The 17,121-nt window shown below is 45.8% G+C and overlaps 1 protein-coding gene across 1 annotated transcript in view; it reads left to right on the forward strand.

Moving 5' to 3' along the window:
* GNAI1 (G protein subunit alpha i1) overlaps positions 1 to 17,121 on the forward strand; it is a 203,375-nt gene that overhangs the window by 94,503 nt on the left and 91,751 nt on the right. The window contains exon 6 of the mRNA XM_069228677.1: positions 13,813 to 13,942. Within this exon, the coding sequence (XP_069084778.1) occupies positions 13,813 to 13,942 (130 nt within the window). The remainder of the gene's footprint in view (positions 1 to 13,812; positions 13,943 to 17,121) is intronic.

Below are 17,121 nucleotides of genomic sequence, written 5' to 3' on the forward strand. Positions count from 1 at the left end.
CCGAATGCCACAATAAGTATCCTTACACAGATCAGCATCTGGTCTGTAATGTGTGTTTGTCCCCCGAACACAAAGAGGATACTTGCGAGGCTTGTCGGGCATTTCGGTCGAAGAAAACGCTACGAGACCGGAGAGCACGAAGGCTTCAAATGGCATTGGCGCCGTCAGGACACCACGACGTCGAAGAAGAGGAGACTTTCTCCATTGCTGACTCGGACGAGCCCAAAACGGAGCAGCCTGCGAAAACCGTGAGTAAACCAGCCCCGACCAAAACTCACGCCAAGATCATGAAGGCCCAGGGGACGCCACCGCCAGCAGGACATGGCTTAACCCGTAAAATTGGTGACCAACCATCGGCACCGAAAAAGGGCACACACGTGTCGAAGTCATCCGACTCCGGTTGAGATACCGGCACAGAGTATACTCGACACAGAGAACCTGGCTGACCAAACTCGACATCGAGATACCGGCTCCGACCAAAGTCTGCACCGAGAGATCGGCACCCTAAAACAAAAAAAAGTGGCATCTGAGCCGAAAAAGACTGTAGAAAAAGTTTTGGTGCAGAAACACCCAGCTTCGGAGCCGAAAACAAGCTCCTACTCTGAGGAACAAGGCCTTTCAGCACAACTCCAAGGCCATAAAATTGGACAAGAGCTACAAATGGGGGAGCCGGATTATACACAAAAAAGGCTCCATATTCAAAAGGAAACGGGGAAAATAAGAACCCTCCCTCCTATTAAGATGAAAAGGAAACTTACTTTCCAAGACACAGAAAGACAACCAAAAGCAAAGGTGGCAAAAGAAGTAACTCCACCTCGTTTTTCGCCACAACCATCACCACACCACTCACCGCAACCATCACCAATTGCGACCCCCCCCCCTATGATGCAATCTCCAACGCACACAGGGATGAGCCAGGATGACCCAGATGCATGGGATCTATATGATGCACCAGTATCTGACAATAGTCCAGACTGCTACCCAGCAAGGCCATCACCACCTGAAGACAGTACTGCTTACACGCAGGTGGTGTCCAGAGCAGCTGCTTTTCACAATGTGGCACTGCACGCTGAACCGATTGAGGATGACTTTTTATTTAAAACTTTGTCGTCGACACACAGTCAGTACCAAAGTCTTCCAATGTTAACAGGGATGTTGAAACACGCGAAACAAGTATTTCAAGAGCCCGTCAAAGGCAGAGCCATCACACCTAGGGTGGAGAAAAAGTACAAGCCTCCCCCTACAGACCCTGTGTACATCACGCAACAACTGACACCTGACTCGGTAGTAGTAGGTGCAGCACGTAAAAGGGCTAATTCACACACCTCTGGAGATGCACCACCACCTGACAAAAAGTCGAAAGTTTGACGCAGCGGGGAAAAGAGTTGCAGCACAGGCAGCCAATCAATGGCACATTGCCAATTCACAGGCTTTATTTCCAAGATATGACAGAGCTCATTGGGATGAAATGCTGCACATTATAGAACATCTTTCAAAAGCGTGCACAACAAGTAGTGGAGGAGGGCCAAAGTATCTCTAACAACCAGATACGATCGGCAATGGACGCAGCGGACACAGCCGCAAGAACTGTGAATACAGCGGTCACTATTCGGAGACACGCATGGCTATGCACCTCCGGATTTAAGCCAGAGATCCAACAGGCTGTGCTTAATATGCCTTTTAATGGACAGCAGTTGTTTGGGCCGGAGGTGGATACAGCTATAGAGAAGCTGAAGAAGGACACTGATACAGCCAGGGCCATGGGCGCGCTCTACTCCCCACAGAGCAGAGGCACATTTAGGAAGACACAATTTAGAGGGGGGTTTCGGGCCCAAAGTACAGAACCCTCAACCTCACAACGCAGACCCACATATCAGGGCCAATATCAAAGAGGAGGCTTTCGGGGACAATACAGAGGTGGACAGTTCCCTAAAACCAGAGGAAAGTTCCAAAGACCCCCTCAAACTAAACAGTGACTTCAGTGTCACAAATCCACAACACAAGTGGGGGGGAGACTTACAGATCATTACAAAAATTGGGAGGAAATAACAGACTCGTGGGTCCTAGCCATTATCCAACATGGTTACTGCATAGAATTCATACAATTGCCACCAAATGTGCCTCCAAGGACACACAACATGTCCAAACAACACTTGGATGTATTACAACTAGAAGTCCAAGCGTTATTACAAAAAGAAGCAATAGAACTAGTACCCAAACATCAAAAGGGAACAGGTGTCTACTCCCTGTATTTTCTAATACCAAAATAGGACAAAACTCTGAGGCCCATATTAGATCTCAGAACATTAAATATTTACATCAAATCAGATCACTTTCACATGGTGACACTTCAAGACGTAATTCCATTGCTCAAACAACAAGACTACATGTCAACATTAGACCTCAAGGATGCTTACTTCCATATGCCCAGACATCCTTCCCACAGGAAATACTTAAGGTTTGTAATCCAAGGAGTACATTACCAAATCAAAGTGTTACCATTCGGGATAACAACAGCACCAAGGGTATTTACAAAATGCCTTGCAGTAGTAGCTGCACATATCAGAAGACCGCACATACACGTATTCCTGTATCTAGACGATTGGTTAATCAAAACCAGCACTCAAACAGTGTCTTCAACACACAAAATACGTCATAGAAACCCTTCACAAATTAGGGTTCTCACTAAACTACCAAAAATCACACTTACAGCCGTCTCAAATACAACAATACTTAGGAGCAACAATCAACACAAAAAAAGGGATTGCCACTCCAAGTCTACAAAGGGTACAAGCATTCCACAAAGCATGCACCCAAACCAAAAGTATCAGGTAAAATTAGTGATGAAACTATTAGGCATGATGTCCTCATGCATAGCCATTGTCCCAAACGCAAGATTACACATGCGGCCCTTACAACAGTACCTAGCAACACAGTGGACACAAGCACAGGGTCAACTTCAAGATCTAGTGTTGATAGACCGCCAAACACACACCTCGCTTCAATGGTGGAATCCTGTAAATTTAAACCAAGGGCAGCCTTTCCAAGACCCAGTGCCTCAATACGTGATCACAACAGATGCTTCCATGGTAGGGTGGGGAGCACACCTCAACCAACACAGCATCCAGGGACAATGGGACACTCAGCAGAAACAACTTCATATAAATCAGCTAGAATTACTAGCAGTGTTTCCACATTCTGGTCAAAACAGACGACAACATGACAAAAATGTATTACTTAAACAAGGAGGGACACACTCATCACAACGGTGTCTCTTAGCACAGAAAATTTGGCATTGGGCGATTCACATTCACCTAATAGCGCAATACATCCCAGGAATTCAAAACCAGTTGGCAGACAATCTCAGTTGAGATCACCAACAGATCCACCAATGGGAAATTCATCCCCAAATACTACAGACCTACTTCCAAAACTGGGGAACACCGCAAATAGACCTATTCGCAACAAAAGAAAACTCAAAATGCCAACTTCGCATCCAGGTACCCACAGCCTCACTCCAAGGGCAATGCGTTATGGATGAGTTGGTCAGGGATATTTGCTTACACTTTTCCTCCTCTCCCACTCCTTCCGTATCTAGTAAACAAATTGAGTCAAAACAAACTAATACTAATAGCACCAACTTGGGCACGACAACCTTGGTACACAACACTACTAGACCTGTCAGTAGTGCCTCATATCAAGCTACCAAACAAACCAGATCAGACACCCGAATCCAGCATCGCTCAATCTAGCAATCTGGCTCCTGAAGTCTTAGAATTCGGACATCTAGACCTTACCACAAGAATGTATGGAGGTCATCAAACAGGCTAGAAAACCTACTACAAGACATTGCTACCAAATAAATGGAAACGATTTGTTTATTACTGTCATAATAATCAAATTCAACCATTACACGGTTCCGCGAAAAACATTGTAAGCTACTTACTACACTTACAGAAGTCTAAGTAAGCTTTTTCATCCATTAAAATACATCTCACAGCAATTGCTGCCTATCTGCAAATTACACATTCAACTTCACTATTTAGAATACCAGTCATAAAAGCATTTATGGAGGGTCTAAAAAGAATCATTCCACCAAGAACACTGCCAGTTCCCTTGTGGAACCTCAATATTGTATTAACACGACTCATGGGTCCACCATTCGAACCCATGCACTTGTGTGAAAGGCAATACATAACCTGGAAAGTAGCCTTCCTAATAGCTATCACATCTCTCAGAAGAGTAAGTGAAATACAAGCTTTTACCATACAAGAACCCTTTATACAAATACACAAGCACAAAGTGGTTTTACGCACAAATCAAATTTTTTTGACAAAAGTTATATCACCGTTCCACTTAAACCAAACTGTGGAACTCCCAGTGTTTTTTCCACAACCAGACTCTGTAGCTGAAAGAGCATTACATACATTAGACATAAAAAGAACACTAATGTATTGCTCTAAATATTGATAGACATTGATAGAACCAAACAATTTCGCAAAACAATTGTTTGTAGCTTTCCAAAAACCTCATGCAGGTAATCCAATATCTAAACAAGGTATTGCTAGATGGATAGTCAAGTGTATTCAAATTTCTTATGTTAAAGCAAAAAGAGAACTACCTATTACACCAAAGGCACACTCCACTAGAAAGAAAGGCACCACCATGGCCTTTCTAGGGAATATACCAATGACAGAAATCTGTAAGGCAGCCACATGGTCTACGCCTCATACATTCACTAAACATTACTGTGTGGATGTGTTAACAACACAACAAGCTACAGTAGGACAGGCAGTACTACGAACATTTCAAACAACTTAAACTCCTACAGGCTAAACCACCGCTTTTGGGGAGATAACTGCTTACTAGTCTATGCACAGCATGTGTATCTGCAGCTACACATGCCATCGAACGGAAAATGTCACCTACCCAGTGTACATCTGTTCGTGGCATGAGACACTGCAGATTCACATGCGCCCTCCCACCTCCCCGGGAGCCTGTGGCCCTTATAAGTTGATAAAAATAAACTTGTACATTTGTAAATTTGTAAATATGTCACTTTTAATCACACTATGTACATATATACTTACTCCATTGCATGGGCACTATTACTATATACACAACTCCTACCTCACCCTCTGCGGGGAAAACAATCTAAGATGGAGTCGACGCCCATGCGCAATGGAGCCGAAATGGGAGGAGTCCCTCGATCTTGTGACTCAGACTTCTTTGAAGAAAAACAACTTGTAACACTCCGAGCCCAACACTAGATGGCGGGATATGCACAGCATGTAAATCTGACAAATAGTCACTGCAATATCAAAAGGTGAGAGGTGAAAAGAAGGGCAACATTATCAAGCAGAATGCACAACACATGGGAGCAAAAACTGGCACTGTGGCTTTAACCCCTTCGCTGCCAGGCCTTTTCCCCCTCCTGTGCCGGGCCTTTTTTTGCCTATTTGGGGCAGTTCGCGCTTAGGCCCTCATAACTTTTTGTCCACATAAGCTAACCAAGCCAAATTTGCGTCCTTTTTTTCCAACATCCTAGGGATTCTAGAGGTACCCAGACTTTGTGGGTTCCCTTGAAGGAGGCCAAGAAATTGGCCAAAATACAGTGAAAATTTCGTTTTTTTCAAAAACAATTGGAAAAAGTAGCTGCAGAAGAAGGCTTGTGGTTTTTCCCCTGAAAATGGCATCAACAAAGGGTTTGCGGTGCTAAACTCAGCAGCTTCCCAGCTTTCAGGAACAGGCAGACTTGAATCAGAAAACCCAATTTTTCAACACAATTTTGGCATTTTACTGGGGCATACCCCATTTGTGCAATTTTTTGTGCTTTCAGCCTCCTTCCAGTCAGTGACAGGAATGGTCATGAAACCAATGCTGGATCCCAGAAACCTAAACATTTCTGAAAAGTAGACAAAATTCTGAATTCAGCAAGGGGTCATTTGTGTAGATCCTACAAGGGTTTCCTACAGAAAATAACAGCTGAAAAAGAAAAATATTGAAATTGAGGTGAAAAAACCATCAATTTTTCTCTACGTTTTACTCTGTAACTTTTCCCTGCAATGTCAGATTATCGAAAGCAATATACCGTTACGTCTGCTGGACTCCTCTGGTTGCGGGGATATATAGGGCTTGTAGGTTCATCAAGAACCCGAGGAACCCAGAGCCAATAAATGAGCTGCACCCTGCAGTGCGTTTTCATTCTATACCGGGTATACAGCAATTAATTTGCTGAAATATAAAGAGTAAAAAATTGCTATCAAGAAAACCTTTGCATTTCCAAAAAGGGCACAAGATAAGGTGTTGAGGAGCAGTGGTTATTTGCACATCTCTGAATTCCGGGGTGACCATAGTAGCACGTGAATTACAGGGAATTTCTCAAATAGATGTCTTTTTTACACACACTCCTATATTTGGAAGGAAAAAATGTAGAGAAAGACAAGGGGCAATAGTACTTGTTTTGCTAATCTATGTTCCCCCAAGTCTCCCGATAAAAATGGTACCTCACTTGTGTGGGTAGGCCTAGCACCCGCGACAGGATATGCCCCAAAACAAAACATGGACACATCACAGAAAACAGAGCTGTTTTTAGCAAAGTGACTACCTGTAGATTTTGGCCTCTAGCTCAGCCGCCACCTAGGGAAACCTACCAAACCTGTGCATTTCTGAAAACTAGAGACCTAGGGGAATCCAAGGAGGGGTGACTTGTGTGGCTCGGACCAGGTTCTGTTACCCAGAATCCTTTACAAACCTCAAAATTTGGCTAAAAAAACACATGTTCCTCACATTTCTGTGGCAGAAAGTTATGGAATCTGAGAGGAGACACAAATTGCATTCCACCCAGCGTTCCCCCACGTCTCCCGATAAAAATGATACCTCACTTGTGTGGGTAGGCCTAGCACCCGCGACAGGATATGCCCCAAAACACAACGTGGACACATCACAGAAAACAGAGCTGTTTTTAGCAAAGTGACTACCTGTAGATTTTGGCCTCTAGCTCAGCCGCCACCTAGGGAAACCTACCAAACCTGTGCATTTCTGAAAACTAGAGACCTAGGGGAATCCAAGGAGGGGTGACTTGCGGGGCTCGGACCAGGTTCTGTTACCCAGAATCCTTTGCAAACCTCAAAATTTCGCTAAAAAAACACATGTTCCTCACATTTCTGTGGCAGAAAGTTCTGGAATCTGAGAGGAGCCACAAATTTCCTTCCACCCAGCGTTCCCCCACGTCTCCCGATAAAAATGATACCTCACTTGTGTGGGTAGGCCTAGCGCCCGCGACAGGATATGCCCCAAAACACAACGTGGACATATCACAGGAAAACAGAGCTGTTTTTAGCAAAGTGACTACCTGTAGATTTTGGCCTCTAGCTCAGCCGCCACCTAGGGAAACCTACCAAACCTGTGCATTTCTGAAAACTAGAGACCTAGGGGAATCCAGGGAGGGGTGACTTGCGGGGCTCGGACCAGGTTCTGTTACCCAGAATCCTTTGCAAACCTCAATTTGGCTAAAAAAACACATGTTCCTCACATTTCTGTGGCAGAAAGTTCTGGAATCTGAGAGGAGCCACAAATTTCCTTCCACCCAGCGTTCCCCCATGTCTCCCGATTAAAAATGATACCTCACTTGTGTGGGTAGGCCTAGCGCCCGCGACAGGATATGCCCCAAAACACAACGTGGACATATCACAGAAAACAGAGCTGTTTTTAGCAAAGTGACTACCTGTAGATTTTGGCCTCTAGCTCAGCCGCCACCTAGGGAAACCTACCAAACCTGTGCATTTCTGAAAACTAGAGACCTAGGGGAATCCAAGGAGGGGTGACTTGCGGGGCTCGGACCAGGTTCTGTTACCCAGAATCCTTTGCAAATCTCAAAATTTGGCTAAAAAAACACATGTTCCTCACATTTCTGTGGCAGAAAGTTCTGGAATCTGAGAGGAGCCACAAATTTCCTTCCACCCAGCGTTCCCCCACGACTCCCGATAAAAATGATACCTCACTTGTGTGGGTAGGCCTAGCGCCCCGCGACAGGATATGCCCCAAAACACAACGTGGACATATCACAGAAAAACAGAGCTGTTTTTAGCAAAGTGACTACCTGTAGATTTTGGCCTCTAGCTCAGCCGGCACCTAGGGAAACCTACCAAACCTGTACATTTCTGAAAACTAGAGACCATGGGGAATCCAAGGAGGGGTGACTTGTGTGGCTCGGACCAGGTTCTGTTACCCAGAATCCTTTGCAAACCTCAAAATTTGGCTAAAAAAACACGTTCCTCACATTTCTGTGGCAGAAAGTTCTGGAATCTGAGAGGAGCCACAAATTTCCTTCCACCCAGCGTTCCCCCCACGTCTCCCGATAAAAATGATACCTCACTTGTGTGGGTAGGCCTAGCGCCCGCGACAGGATATGCCCCAAAACACAACGTGGACACATCACAGAAAACAGAGCTGTTTTTAGCAAAGTGACTACCTGTAGATTTTGGCCTCTAGCTGAGCCGGCACCTAGGGAAACCTACCAAACCTGTGCATTTCTGAAAACTAGAGACCTAGGGGAATCCAAGGAGGGGTGACTTGCGGGGCTCGGACCAGGTTCTGTTACCCAGAATCCTTTGCAAACCTCAAAATTTGGCTATAAATACACATGTTACTCACATTTCTGTGGCAGAAAGTTCTGGAATCTGAGAGGGAGCCACAAATTTCCTTCTACCCAGCGTTCCCCCAAGTCTCCCGATAAAAATGATACCTCACTTGTGTGGGTAGGACTAGCGCCCACGAAAGGAAAGGGCCCAAAACACAACGTGGACACATCACATTTTTTTTATAAAAAGCAGTGCCTACCTGTGGATTTTGGCCTGTACCTCAGCCGACACCTGAGGAAACCTAGCAAACCAGTGCATTTTTGAGAAACTAGAAACCCAGGGGAATCCAAGATGGGGTGACTTGCGGGCTCTGACCAGGTTATGTTACCCAGAATCCTTTGCAAACATCAAAATTTGGCCCAAAAAACACTTTTTCCTCTCATTTCGGTGACAAAGTTCTGGAATCTGAGAGGAGCCACAAATTTCCTTCCACCCAGCGTTCCCCGAAGTCTCTCGATAAAAATGGTACATCACTTCTGTGGGTAGGCCTAGCGCCCACAAAAGGAAATGGCCCAAAACACAACGTGGACACAACATATTTTTTCACAGAAAACAGGTGTTTTTTGCAAGGTGCCTACCTGTGGTGTTTGGCCTGTAGCTCAGCCGGCCCCGGGGGGGGGGGGGGGGCAGAAATGCCCTAAAATAAATTTGCCCCCCCAACCCCCACCCTCCACCGCCGGGAGCGGACCCTTGCCTACGGGGTCGCTCCCCCTGCGTGACATTGGCACCAAAAAACAAATCCCCGGTGCCTAGTGGTTTCTGCCCCCTTGGGGGCAGGTTGACCTAAACTCAGCCAATCTGCCCCCAAGGGGGGCAGAAATGGCCTAAATACAATTTGTCCCCCAGGGGAGCGACTTTTGCCTGATGGGTCGCTCCCCCATCTCTAAAAAAAAAAAAAAAAAAAAAACAAAGAAAAAAAAAAAGAAAGAAAAATTCCCCTGGCGCCTAGAGGTTTCTCCCCCCCCCCCCCCCCCCCCCCCCCAATAATAGGCCGATCTGTCCCCCGGGGGGGCAGAAATGGCCTAAAATAAATTTGCCCCCCCAACCCCCACCACCCCCCCCCCCCCCCCGGGAGCGACCCTTGCCTACGGGGTCGCTCCCCCTGCGTGACATTGGCGCCAAAAAACAAATCCCCGGTGCCTAGTGGTTTCTGCCCCCTTGGGGGCAGATTGACCTAAAATTTGCCAATCTGCCCCCAGGGGGGCAGAAATGGTCTAAATACAATTTGCCCCCCCAGGGGAGCGACCCTTGCCTGATGGGGTCGCTCCCCATCTCTAAAAAAAGAAACAACAAAAAAAAAAAACACAAAAAAAAAATTGCCCTGGTGCCTAGAGTGTTCTGCCCCCCCCCCCCCCCCCCCCCCAGGGGCAGTTCGGCCTAATAATAGGCCGATCTGTCCCCCCGGGGGGGGCAGAAATGGCCTAAAATAAATTTGCCCCCCCATCCCCCCCCCCGGGAGCGACCCTTGCCTACGGGGTCGCTCCCCCTGCGTGACATTGGCGCCAAAAAACAAATCCCCGGTGCCTAGTGGTTTCTGCCCCCTTGGGGGCAGATTGACCTAAAATTGGCCAATCTGCCCCCAGGGGGGCAGAAATGGTCTAAATACAATTTGCCCCCCCAGGGGAGCGACCCTTGCCTGATGGGTCGCTCCCCATCTCTACAAAAAAGAAACAACAAAAAAAAAAACACACAAAAAAAAAATTGCCCTGGTGCCTAGAGTGTTCAGCCCCCCCCCGGGGGGGCAGTTCGGCCTAATAGGCCGATCTGTCCCCCGGGGGGGCAGAAATGGCCTAAAATAAATTTGCCCCCCCCAACCCACACACCCCCCCCCCGGGAGCGACCCTTGCCTACGGGGTCGCTCCCCCCTGCGTGACATTGGCGCTAAAAAACAAATCCCCGGTGCCTAGTGGTTTCTGCCCCCTTGGGGGCAGATTGACCTAAAATTGGCCAATCTGCCCCCAGGGGGGCAGAAATGGTCTAAATACAATTTGCCCCCCCCAGGGGAGCGACCCTTGCCTGATGGGTCGCTCCCCATCTCTAAAAAAAGAAACAACAAAAAAAAAAACACACAAAAAAAATTGCCCTGGCGCCTAGAGTGTTCTGCCCCCCCCCCCCCCCCCCCCCCCGGGGGCAGTTCGGCCTAATAATAGGCCGATCTGTCCCCCGGGGGGGGGCAGAAATGTCCTAAAATAAATTTGCCCCCCCCAACCTCCACCCCCCCCCCCCCCCCCCCCCCCCCCCCCCCCCCCCCCCCAGGAGCGACCCTTGCCTACGGGGTCGCTCCCCCTGCGTGACATTGGCGCCAAAAAACAAATCCCCCGGTGCCTAGTGGTTTCTGCCCCCTTGGGGGCAGATTGACCTAAAATTGGCCAATCTGCCCCCAGGGGGGCAGAAATGGTCTAAATACAATTTGCCCCCCCAGGGGAGCGACCCTTGCCTGATGGGTCGCTCCCCATCTCTAAAAAAAGAAACAACAAAAAAAAAAAAACACCAAAAAAAAATTGCCCTGGCGCCTAGAGTGTTCTGCCCCCCCCCCCGGGGGCAGTTCGGCCTAATAATAGGCCGATCTGTCCCCCGGGGGGGCAGAAATGGCCTAAAATAAATTTGCCCCCCCACCCCACCCCCGGGAGCGACCCTTGCCTACGGGGTCGCTCCCCCTGTGTGACATTGGCGCCAAAAAAACAAATCCCCGGTGCCTAGTGGTTTCTGCCCCCTTGGGGGCAGATTGACCTAAAATCGGCCAATCTGCCCCCAGGGGGGCAGAAATGGTCTAAATACAATTTGCCCCCCAGGGGAGCGACCCTTTCCCGAATGGGTCGCTCCCCATCTCTAAAAATAAAAAAAAAGAAGAAAAAAAAAAACACAAAAAAAAAATTTGCCCTGGCGCCTAGAGGTTTCTTCCCCCCCTGGGGGCAGATCGGCCTAATAATAGGCCGATCTGCCCCCAGGGGGGGCAGAAAAGGCCTTCCTAAAAAATTGCCCCCCCCTGGGAGCGACCCTTGACAAAGGGGTCGCTTTGTTGCGTGACATTCGCGCGCAAAAACAAACTCCCTGGTGTCTAATGGTTTCTGCCCCCCTTGGGGGCAGATTGGCCTTATCAAAATAGGCCAATCTGCCCCCAAGGGGGGCAGAAATGGCCTAAATATATATTGCCCCGTAGGGGAGCGACCCTTGCCTAAGGGATCGCTCCCCACCTAAAAAAAAAAGAATTCATCACAAAAAAAAGAAAAAAGAAAAAAAATGGTCCCTGGTGCCTAGAGGTTTCTGCACCCCCCTGGGGGCAGATCGGCCTAATAATAGGCCAATCTGCCCCCAGGGGGGGCAGAAAAGGCCTTCCTAAAAAAATGCCCCCCTGGGAGCGACCCTTGCCCAAGGGGTCACTCCCTTTTTGCCAATTTCAAGAAAGAAAAAAAAATCCCTGGTGTCTAGTGGGGTTTCAAAAGCCGGATTGCAAGCAATCCAGCTTTTGAAACCTGTGAGAGACTTCAAAGGGAAGGAAATACATTTCCTTCCCTTTGAAGCCTCTCGGGGCCTCCCCCATGGGATTGAAAAAGAAATGCAAAAGCATTTCTTTTTCAATCGCGCTGGAAGCAGAGCTTCCAGCGCATATGCAGGGGAGACCCTGTGACTAATCAGCGCGCGCTCGCGCGCTGTCACAGGGGGGTTTGGGGGGGGTCGGGGGTGGAGGGGAAGGGCTTCCCCTTCCATCCCTGACTTGGGGGGGTGGGGGGGGGAACCCCCACAGAGGGAGCGAGAGCGCTCCCTCTGGGCTGTGTGCCGAGGACGTAGTGGTTACGTCCTCGGCACAGCAGCACTGTGCCGCAGGACGTAACCACTACGTCCGCGGCACAGAAGGGGTTAAGGGTCTCAGCTGTCTAACTGTAACCTCATGCAGGTGGTGGGTCAGTTATTTTTATTTTTATTTTTTTTAACTTCCTTTTTTTGTCTCCTGGCAAAAGGACCCTGCACCACTACTAAACTTGGCAAAAGATTGAGTACAGATGTTGAACAAATGGAACTTTGGGATAAGGCAAACTCCTGTAGAATGACGGTTCAACGAACATGAAATATTACTAAAATATGAAAATTGTGCTGTCTGGATTAGAAAAAGGTTTGAACCCAGGCATGGGTTGAGCTAGCTTTCACAACAACCTGGAGTTGCTAGGTCAGGATGGAGTGTTTGATAGTATCAAACTCGCCAAATGGTATTGGGCCAGCTTTGGACACTTGGGGGAGGAGGGGGTTATACCACATCTCGTGTAGCCCAATTTCATTTAGTAACTGGCCCTAGGGAATGCACCCCTCTTGAGGTGTGTAACAAGCCTAGATGAAGGCTTGCCAGGGATAATTTCGGAGTCAGTACATTTACATCCTTACTTCAGATTCCTATACCTTATAGCCAGTCCTTGTCTGCTGGTTAACAAGTAATGTTTTTTGGCTGAAGACATGGCAAATATTCCAATATAAATACTATGGCACTTGTTTTGGGAAAATTAATTCAGTGTCACTGAGAACTTGTTTGGATATACATCTTGTGTTTTCTGTGAATAAAAACCAGAAGTTGACACTTTAGCTGAGGTATACAAATGTTAACTTGGAAAAGAACTTGCACCTTCCGATCATGATTTAATAATTTTTTCAGTTAGACTAGTATTAGTAGGAACTGATTTTTGATTAATTTTTTTTATGTTTATTCTATGGTTCTTTAAACAGTGGGAGGCACATTCGCATCTCCCACTGGTATTGTCTGCATGTGACTGACCCTCATTTTGGTGTCCAAGCTCATTCCTCATGAACCGTTTCAGTGGCATTTACCAGGCAAGATCATAACTTGTGTCAAGTACACTTTATGGTTGATTTAGGCCATGTTACTCATCTTACACCATACTTTTGGTCCACATTTTTTGTTGCTTTTAATTTTAATCTAATACTTTTCAAAATGGTTATTGTGGTATGCAGCAGTTATTGTTGCTGAGGTGAAAAATGTGTGACTTTCAATAAAACGTAATGGTCAATATTTTAGTTCTGTTAGCTTTGAAGACCTCTAAGGTGAGAGAAAAATCTTGCAGTGCAGGATAAAGTCTTGATATTAATGTAATGCAGTATCAGTCTCTACATTCTTACATTTTTATATTTGTCCTATTTTAATGGCAATTTGTTTATTTTGTAGAATGTTTGATGTGGGAGGTCAGCGTTCAGAAAGAAAAAAGTGGATCCATTGCTTTGAAGGAGTTACTGCAATAATTTTTTGTGTGGCTCTAAGTGATTATGACTTGGTTCTAGCTGAGGATGAGGAAATGGTAAGTACAAAGTATTTGAAAAATTTAATTGAAAAACAGTCCCTGAATAATATTTTGTATCAAAAGCATAATTGTATATATTGCAGACTGTAGCATTGCTCTGACTGGTGAGCTCAAACTACAGAAATTTACCTTTACTGATTCATAAATTCCAAAAGCTCATATGCATGCCATCTGTTATGGAGAATCAAACTGCTCTAAACTAGAAAGACCTGAAAGGTTGAAAGGTTGTGAAAACCTGTCCCACTACACTTCACATCTAGTTTCGGTTCTTTTTTTTTTTTCTTTGGCTGAGAGGCTTTAACGCTGTTGCCTTCTACTTTTGACAGCATTTTAAACTGTTATTTCTCTTTTTGGCCTATTGAATGTATGACATTTCTAGGGGTTTCTGTAGTCATTCCCTTTCATGCCTGTAGTTCGCTGCGTTTGTGAGCCTATTCGGAAAGTTTTGTCTTGTGTAATTCCTAGACTATTGCTTCAGCTATTAGAGACTCTTGTGCATCATGCATCTTATGTTGGTTTTTGGCTTAGATGTCACCTATAGCTGTTGCCATAAAAACATCAATTTGTTGAAATAACCCTCCTTCCAATATGTGCACAGCTGCAGACTTGGATGTCACAACAGTAGTTCTTCTTTCCAGAATTTTCTCTTCTGCAAGTTCTTTGGTACTAATATGGCAAAAGCATTTGTCCACGTCTGAAGTAAAATGTGCTGAGTATTAATGCTCCCACTCCTCTGAGCTCCAGGTCCCCTATCTTTACACCTGCGGCAACCTCTCTCATGGTTGCTTTTTCCCAAATGTTTTTCATGCTGTGATGTAGAGTATAATGCGAGCTGTTCTTCTGCAAGGTCCTGAAAACAATCTCTACTCACTTAAGAAAACTAGGAATTTCGGCCATACAGCACAAGTTAGTCCCATTTTGTATTTCTGAGCGAGCAATTTAAAAGCATCAGACATGTTACCCAGTATCTTGCTACAGGCCTTTGGCAGTTAAAATAAAAATAAAAAAATGTTAAACTAAGCCTGTAGCACTCCATAAATGTATATTCTTCAGTATTGTATCTTTCATAAATTCACATGCTTGAATCATTCCAGTCGAAGTGTGAGTCCCACTGTATCATAATAAAGCAGTATAACATTACCATTGATTATAATGGCAGTGAAACATTCACTTTAATAACCTATCCATATTGTTTAAAAGGAACCGAACTCCAGTCAGTCGGGCAACAGCACCCTTTTGAATACTCCTTTCGGACGCAGATTTTCTACTGCATGTCATTTGAAGGAAGTCTCCCTGAGCTCTGCTCAGTTTCTTCAACTTGTTTGAAAGAACTTATCTGCTGCATTCTACTATGTCTTTCATCAAAGAAAAGCCTTCTAAAGCCCTGTGACACCCTTGGAAGAAAAGGCTCCATTCAGAAGATCTGTAGAAGGACTGTATCCAATGCCTCTACCTTACACAATGTAAAAGACTGCAAGATCAGTGGTGCCTTTTTAACTAAGACCTTAAAGGGTAGAAAAGGAGTTTCTTCTTTGACTTCAAAAGTCCATATCTAAAAGATCTCCTCTTTCTGAGGTGGAAGAAGATAGTGATACTACTTCAATTTCTTATGAAAGAGAAAGATCAAGTGACCAGGGGACATCTGAGAAATCTAGGAAGACCTTAAAAACTCACCCTGAGTCTGTCGGAGCCACTTTCTAAGTAGAGGAAGGAATCTCCGGAAACTACAAGATCTGAGCCTTCAACTCAATCTGTTAAATCTGTTGCAAGATCTGAAAAGTCCTCCTCAGAGCCATTGACAAAGTAAAAAAAAAAAAAGGTAACTTTAAAAATCTGAAATGACAACGTCCTCACCTCAAACACCAGGCCGACAACAGCAAATATGGTGATGACATCAGTGTCGACTGCTCATACATCGACTCCATCCATCACATCGTCTGCAGTGGTATAGTTAACAAAGGCGCTGCAACAGAAACTATACAGCAGTCTGCAACAACACTGTTGAGGGGTGGTGCGGGGGGGCTGTTGACAAAGCTAACTTGGTTGAGGTTGAAGATCACAAACAAGTCTTCACAGCCACGGATGAGATAACTTCGTCAGCGACACCATCAAGAGTAAGATCTCCAAAACCATCCCTATTAATATCTCAGCATACTTCACCATAGAAATTGTCTCTTCTCCCTCCAAGTCAACTTCTGGATGTAGACTAGCCTGACAATGAGCACCCTTTTAGTGCGGCTAACAGCCTATCTGAACTCAATTGTCAGGAGGAAGATGAGGACGATGAGCAATTCTATGAAGAATATTATGAGCCTCAGCAGACACGATAAATGGAAAGACCCAACCAGCATGGGGATCACTTTCAGTATTATGCGCACACTCCTTCACAAGAAAGTATGATTCAGGTTCCCATGACCGTTTTCCAGGATGTCCAAGGGGTGCTTCAAGATTACTATAGGTGGTTTCCACAACCTAGTAAGATAACATGCCCGACACAGGTTAAAGCCCCTCCTCTGCCTTCATCCCCAAGAGCACCAGCCCCCTACCCACCAAGGGGTTGATCCTTCATTTACGGACCATGATGAAGAGAAGAGGGAGAAATAACAGACAATTAGTCCACACCCAATAAAGGGATGATTATTGAACTCCTACTCTATCGCCACCTGCGACACAACCTGTGGATTCTCCTCCGGACGATATTAGGGGTTTCCATAACTTGATGGAAAGAGTGGAAAATATAGTTCAACTGCCAATGACAGTTAAGCAGTCTGGCTGTTTTCTTTGCTATTTTAAAGATCCTGCAAGAAGTTTCTGTGCTCATTTCCAATAGTGGATTACATCTGGGAAGAAAGTACAAAGAAAATAAAGAATTCCATGACAGTTGTGGCCATATTACTGTAGATAGACAAATATAAGGTGCCAGAAGATTAGCTTGCCTGCTTAGTAGAAGACCCAAACCTGGACTCTGATCTACCAAGTGGCGCAGCACTGTTAAAAAAATCCCTCCTTGCCTATTTCAACTACGCCAGATGGGGAAAGCAGGCACCTGGTGATCCATTTTCGATATCCGTAAATTTAATAAATCTGCAGAAGCAACCGTCAAACTTGGTTGCGCTCTCGGACGTCCTGCATCTCCTCAACCACAACAATTACATGACTGTCGGGAATTGCCCACT

The sequence above is a fragment of the Pleurodeles waltl genome, chromosome 4_1 (genome assembly GCF_031143425.1).
Source record: "Pleurodeles waltl isolate 20211129_DDA chromosome 4_1, aPleWal1.hap1.20221129, whole genome shotgun sequence".
Taxonomy (NCBI): domain Eukaryota; kingdom Metazoa; phylum Chordata; class Amphibia; order Caudata; family Salamandridae; genus Pleurodeles; species Pleurodeles waltl.